At 40.4% G+C, this 7,282-nt stretch overlaps 1 protein-coding gene across 1 annotated transcript; it reads left to right on the top strand.

The window, feature by feature from the left end:
- Positions 1-6,964: 6,964 nt before the first annotated feature.
- On the top strand, positions 6,965-7,282 carry LOC103005051 (60S ribosomal protein L39). The gene has a single exon (XM_057541389.1). The coding sequence runs from the start codon at positions 7,033-7,035 to the stop codon at positions 7,186-7,188; it is 156 nt and encodes a 51-aa protein (XP_057397372.1). The 5' UTR covers positions 6,965-7,032; the 3' UTR covers positions 7,189-7,282.

The raw sequence follows: 7,282 nt of genomic DNA, 5'->3' as shown, positions 1-7,282 counted from the left end.
TTTACTTGATTTTTATTTATTTATTTATTTTTATTTTTGGCTGTGTTGGGTCTTCGGTTCGTGCGAGGGCTTTCTCCAGTTGCGGCAAGCGGGGGCCACTCTTCATCGCGGTGCGGGGACCGCTCTTCATCGCGGTGCGCGGGCCTTTCTCTATCGCGGCCCCTCCCGTCGCGGGGCACAGGCTCCAGACGCGCAGGCTCAGCAATTGTGGCTCACGGGCCCAGCTGCTCCGTGGCATGTGGGATCTTCCCAGACCAGGGCTCGAACCCGTGTCCCCTGCATTAGCAGGCAGATTCTCAACCACTGCGCCACCAGGGAAGCCCCATTTGGGTGTTTAGGGCCTGGCCAACAGGGACTTTGGAGTGGTGTCTGAGGCACTGTTCCCAGGGCTGGGAGAGAGGGCAGGAGTGCCCTAGACTCAGGTTGTGTGGCAACAGGGGACCTAGGGGGACTACTGGGTTAGAAGCCATCTGATTCCTCCCTCTCCAATAACGTGTGGCTCCTAAGACTTGGGTGGGGTCTCATATGCTTGAAACTGACAGGAACCTGGCCTGTCTGATATCAGTCTGGGTGATGACAGAGAACTCAACAATGGGGTTCTTCACCTAGGGTGGGGCTCATCGGGCTGTGAACCAGGTTGGAAAATTCCCCAATAAGCCATTCTCGAAACACTGCTGGGGTAATCCATCAGCCATAAAGCCATATCCTTGGGCCAGGGCTAAAGAATTCTATAGCAGTTTTGGGTTTTCTGCCCAATGGGTCCTACTGAGAAGACACTGCTGTAATTGGAGGAAACATGGCTGGGAGCCACACCTGTGATGTCACCTTCTCTTTATTTTATTTTTTATTTTTATTTTTTCTGAATTTTCTGGTTAAGAAAAGATTCCTTTTTATTTTTCTTTTTCTTATCAGTTATCTATTTTATACATATTAGTGTATACATGTCAATCCCAATCTCCCAATTCATCCCACCACCACCACCCACCACACACACTTTCCCCCCTTGGTGTCCATACGTTTGTTCTCTACATCTGTGTCTGTGTTTCTGCCTTGCAAACCGGTTCATCTGTACCATTTTTCTAGATTCTACATATATGTGTTAATATACGATATTTGTTTTTCTCTTTCTGACTTACTTCACTCTGCATGACAGTCTCTTGTTTCATCCATGTGTCTACAAATGACCCAATTTCATTCCTTTTTATGGCCGAGTAATATTCCATTCTATATATATATACAACATCTTCTTTATCCATTCGTCTGTCGATGGGCATTTAGGTTGCTTCCCTGACCTGGCTATTGTAAATAGTGATGCAGTGAACATTGGGGTGCATGTGTCTTTTTGAATTATGGTTTTCTCTGGGTATATGCCCAGTAGTGGGATTGCTGGATCATATGGTAGTTCTATTTTTAGTTTTTAAAGGAACCTCCATACTGTTCTCCATAGGGGCTGTATTAGTTTACATTCCCACCAACAGTGCAAGAGGGTTCCCTTTTCTCCACACCCTCTCCAACATTTGTTTGTAGACTTTCTGATGATGCCCATTCTAACCGGTATGAGGTGATACCTCATTGTAGTTTTCATTTGCATTTCTCTAATAATTAGGGATGTTGAGCAGCTTTTCATGTGCCTCTTGGCTATCTGTATGTCTTCTTTGGAGAAATGTCTATTTAGGTCTTCTGCCAATTTTTGGATTGGGTTGTTTGTTTTTTTAATATTGAGCTGCATGAGCTGGTTGTATATTTTGGAGATTAATCCTTTGTCCATTGATTTGTTTGCAGATATTTTCTCCCATTCTGAGGGTTGTCTTTTTGTCCTGTTTATAGTTTCCTTTGTTGTGCAAAAGCTTTTAAGTTTCATTAGGTCCCATTTGTTTATTTTTGTTTTTGTTTCCATTACTCTAGGAGGTCAGTCAAAAAAGATCTTGCTGTGGTTTACATCAAAGAGTGTTCTTCCTATGTTTTCCTCTAAGAGTTTTATAGTGTATGGTGTTAGGGAGTGTTCTAATTTCATTCTTTTACATGTAGCTGTCCAGTTTTCCCAGCACCATTAATTGAAGAGACTGTCTTTTCTCCATTGTATATCCTTGCCTCCTTTGTCATAGATTAGTTGACCTTAGGTGCATGGGTTTATCTCTGGCCTTTCTATCCTGTTCCATTGATCTATATTTCTGTTTTTGTGCCAGTACCATACTGTCTTGATTACTGTAACTTTGTAGTATAGTCTGAAGTAAGGGCGCCTGATTCCTCCAGCTCTGTTTTTTTCCCTCAAGATTGCTTTGGCTGTTCCAGGTTTTTTCTGCTTCTGTACAAATTTTAAGACTTTTTGTTCTAGTTCTGTAAAAAATGCCATTGGTAATTTGATAGGGATTGCATTGAATCTGTGGATTGCTTTGGGTAGTGTAGTCATTTTCACAATATTGATTCTTCCAGTCCAAGAACATGGTATATCTCTCGATCTGTTTGTGTTATCTTTGATTTCTTTCATCAGTGTCTTATAGTTTTCTGAGTACAGGTCTTTTACCTCCTTAGGTAGGTTTATTCCTAGGTATTTTATTCTTTTTTTTTTGCAGTGGTGAATGAGATTGTGTTTCCTTTATTTGTCTTTCTGATCTTTTGTTCTTAGTGTATAGGAATGCAAGAGATTTCTGTGCTTTAATTTTGTATCCTGCAACTTTACGAAATTCACTGATTAGCTCTAGTAGTTTTCTGGTGACATCATTAGGATTTTCTATGTATAGTGTATCATGTCATCTGCAAATAGTGACAGTTTGACTTCTTCTTTTCCAATTTGTATTCCTTTTATTTCTTTTTCTTCTCTGATTGCCAAGGCGAGGACTTCCAAAACTATGTTGAATAATAGCGGTGAGAGTGGACATCCTTGTCTTGTTCCTGATCTTAGAGGAAATGCTTTCAGTTTTTCACCATTGAGAATGATGTTTGCTGTGGGTTTGTCATATATGGCCTTTATTATGTTGAGGTAGGTTCCCTCTTTGCCCACTTTCTGGAGAGTTTTTATCCTAAATGGGTGTTGAATTTTGTCAGAAGCTTTTTCTGCATCTATTGAGATGATCATATTGTTTTTCTTCTTCAGTTTGTTAATATGGTGTATCACATTGATTGATTTGTGTATATTGAAGAATCCTTGCATCCCTGGGATAAATCCCACTTGATCATGGTGTATGATCCTTTTAATGTGTTGTTGGATTCTGTTTGCTAGTATTTTGTTGAGGATTTTTGCATCTATATTCATCAGTGATATTGGTCTGTAATTTTCTTTTTTTGTAGTATCTTTGTCTGGTTTTGGTATCAGGGTGACGGTGGCCTCATAGAATGAGTTTGGGAGTGTTCCTTCCTTTGCAATTTTTTGGAAGAGTTTGAGAAGGATGGGTGTTAGCTCTTCTCTAAATGTTTGATAGAATTCACCTGTGAAGCCATCTGGTCCTGGACTTCTGTTTGTTGGAAGATTTTAAATCACAGTTTCAATTTCATTACTGGTGATTGGTCTGTTCACGTTTTCTATTTCTTCCTGATTCAGTCTTGGAAGGCTAAACCTTTCTAAGAATTTGTCCATTTCTTCCAGGTTGTCCATTTTATTGGCATAGAGTTGCTTGTAGTAGTCTTTTATGATGCTTGTATTTCTGCAGTGTCCATTGTAACTTCTCCCTTTCATTTCTAATTTTATTGATTTGAGTCCTCTCCCTCTTTTTCTTGATGAGTCTGGCTAAAGGCTTATCAGTTTTGTTTATCTTCTCAAAGAACCAGCTTTTAGTTTCATTGATCTTTGCTGTTGTTTTCTTTGTTTCTATTTCATTTATTTCTGCTCTGATCTTTATGATTTCTTTCCTTTTACTAACTTTGGGTTTTGTTTGTTCTTCTTTCTCTAGGTCCTTTAGGTGTAAGGTTAGATTGTTTATTTGAGTTTTTTCTTGTTTCTTGAGGTAGGATTGTATTGCTATAAACTTCCTTCTTAGAACTGCTTTTGCTGCCTCCCATAGGCTTTAAATCGTCGTGTTTTCTTTGTCATTTGTCTTTAGGTATTTTCTGATTTCCTCTTTAACTTCTTCAGTGATCTCTTAGTTATTTAGTAACGTATTGTTTAACCTCCATGTGTTTGGGTTTCATTTTTTTCCCTGTAATTTATTTCTAATCTCATAGTGTTGTGGTAAGAAAAGATGCTTGATATGATTTCAATTTTCTTAAATTTACCAAGGCTTGGTTTGTTACCCAGGATGTGATCTATCCTGGAGAATGTTTCGTGTGCACTTGAGAAGAAGGGTAATCTGCTGTTTTCAGATGGAATGTCCTATAAATATCAATTAAATCTATCTGGTCTATGGTGTCATTTAAAGCTTGTATTTCCTTATTAATTTTCTGTCTGGATGATCTGTCCATTGGTGTAAGTGAGGTGTTGAAGTTCCCCACTATTATTGTGTTAATATCGATTTCTTCTTTTATAGCTGTTAGCATTTGCCTTATATATTAAGGTGCTCCTGTTGGGTGCATATATATTTATAATTGTTATATCTTCTTCTTGGATTGATCCCTTGATCATTACGTAGTGTCCTTCTTTGTCTCTTGTAACATTCCTTATTTTAAAGTCTATTTTATCTGATATGAGTATTGCTACTCCAGCTTTCTTTTAATTTCCATTTGCATGGAATATCTTTTTCCATCCCCTCACTTTCAGTCTATATGTGTTCCTAGGTCTGAAGTGGGTCTCTTGTAGACAACATATATATGGGTCTTGTTTTTGTATCCACTCAGCCAGCCTGTGTCTTTTGGACGGAGCATTTAATCCATTCACATTTAAAGTAATTATAGATATGTATGTTCCTATGACCATTTTCTTAATTGTTTTGGGTTTGTTTTTGTAGGTCCTTTTCTTCTCTTCTGTTTCCGACTTAAAGAAGCTCCTTTAGCATTTGTCTTAGAGCTGGTTTGGTGGTGCTGAATTCTGTTAGGTTTTGCTTGTCTGTAAAGCTTTTGATTTCTCTGTCGAATCTAAATGAGATACTTGCCTGTTAGAGTAATCTTGGTTGTAGGTTCTACCCTTTCATCACTGTAAATATATCGTGCCACTCCCTTCTGGCTTGTAGAGTTTCTGTTGAGAAATCAGCTGTTAACCTTATGGGAGTTCCCTTGTATGTTATTTGTCATTCTTCCCTTGTTGCTTTTAATAGTTTTTCTTTGTCTTTAATTTTTGGCAATTTGATTACTATGTGCCTCGGCATGTTTCTCCTTGGGTTTATCCTGCCTGGGACTCTCTGCGCTTCCTGGACTTGGGTGGCTATTTCCTTTCCCATGTTAGGGAAGTTTTCAACTATAATCTCTTCAAATATTTTCTCAGGTCCTTTCTCTCTGTCTTCTCCTTCTGGGACCCCTATCATACAAATGTTGTTGCGTTTAATGTTGTCCCAGAGGTCTCTTAGGCTGTATTCATTTCTTTTCATTCTTTTTTCTTTATTCTGTTCCGTGGTAGTGAATTCCACCATTCTGTCTTCCAGGTCACTTATCCGTTCTTCTGCCTCAGTTATTCTGCTATTGATTCCTTCCAGTGTATTTTTCATTTCTGTTATTGTATTGTTCATCTCTGTTTGTTCTTTAATTCTTCTAGGCCTTTATTAAACATTCCTTGCAGCTTCTCGATCTTTGCCTCCATTTTTTTCCTGAGGTCCTGGATCATCTTCACTATCATTATTCTGAATTCTTTTTTGGAAGGTTGCCTATCTCTACTTCATTTAGTTGATTTTCTAGGGTTTTATCTTGTTCCTTCATCTGGTACATAGTCCTCTGCCTTTTTTATTTTGTCTATTTTTCTGTGAATGTGGTTTTCGTTCCACAGTCTGCAGGATTGTCATTCTTCTTGCTTCTGCTCTTTGCCTTCTAGTGGATGAGGCTATCTAAGAGGCTGTGCAGGCTTTCTGATAGGAGGGACTGGTGGTGGGTAGAGCTGGGTGTTGCTCTGGTGGGCAGAGCTCAGTAAAACTTTAATCTGCTTTTCTGCTGATGGGTGGGGGTGATTTCCCTCCCTGTTGTTTTTTTGGCCTGAGGCGACCCAGCACTGGAGGCTACAGGCTCTTTGGTGGGGCTAATGGTTGGACTCCGGGAGGGCTCATGCCAAGGAGTACTTCCCAGAACTTCTGCTGCCAGTGTCCTTGTCCCTGAGGTGAGCCACAGCTACCCCCCGCCTCTGCAGGGGACCCTCCAACACTAGCAGGTACGTCTGGTTCAGTCTCCTATGGGGTCACTGCACCTTTCCCCTGGGTCCTGATGCACACACCACTTTGTGTGTGCCCTCCAAGAGTGGAGTCTTTGTTACCCTCAGTCCTGTCTAAGTCCTGCAATCAAATCCCACTAGCCTTCAAAGTCTGATTCTCTGGGAATTCCTCCTCCCGTTGCCGGATCCCCAGTTTGGGAAACCTGACGTGGGGCTCAGAACCTTCACTCCAGTGGGTGGACTTCTGTGGTATAAGTGTTCTCCAGTTTGTGAGTCACCCACCCAGCGCTTATGGGATTTGATTTTATTGTGATTGCACCCCTCCTACCGTCTCATTGCAGCTTCTCCTTTGTCTTTGGATATGGGGTATCTTTTTTGGTGAGTTCCAGTGTCTTCCTGTCTATGATTGTTCAGCAGTTAGTTGTGATTCCGGTGCTATCACAAGAGGGAGTGAGTGCACATCCTTCTACTCTGCCATCTTGAACCAATCTCCATCACCTTCTCTTTAGAAAGTTGAATGACAAGGACTTATAAGACTGGTTCTCAAGCTTTATGGGCATAAGAATGATTTCTAGGATTTGTTTAAAATGCAGACTCTTGTGCTTCACATTAAAACTTAGTGAATCTGAATTTCTGAGAGTGTGTCCCAGAAGTCCTCAGTTTAAACAAGTTTCCTAAGTGATTCTTATTCCTGAGGTTTGTGGGCCACATTATAAGAAACAATAATGTAGTTCTAAACACGTCCTTCCGCTCGATTCCTCCTCTTTTTCTCTTGTCCGCCATCCTATGTGCGGTTGGATTTGCTCCTCGCCATGTCTTCTCACAAGACTTTCAGGATCAAGCGATTCCTGGCCAAGAAACAAAAGCAGAATCGTCCCATTCCCCAATGGATTCGAATGAAAACTGGTAATAAAATCAGGTACAACTCTAAGAGAAGACATTGGAGAAGAACCAAGCTGGGTCTATAAGGAGCCTCACATATGAAGTGGCACGCATAATCAGAACGTCACTAGTGTCTGGAACGGCTGCCTGTGTTGGATGCTCTCTCCTCTTTTCTTGATC

The sequence above is a fragment of the Balaenoptera acutorostrata genome, chromosome 2, assembly GCF_949987535.1.
Source record: "Balaenoptera acutorostrata chromosome 2, mBalAcu1.1, whole genome shotgun sequence".
Classification (NCBI taxonomy): domain Eukaryota; kingdom Metazoa; phylum Chordata; class Mammalia; order Artiodactyla; family Balaenopteridae; genus Balaenoptera; species Balaenoptera acutorostrata.
Note: the sequence above shows the minus strand (reverse complement) of the source record. Positions and strands in the feature narration are given on the sequence as shown.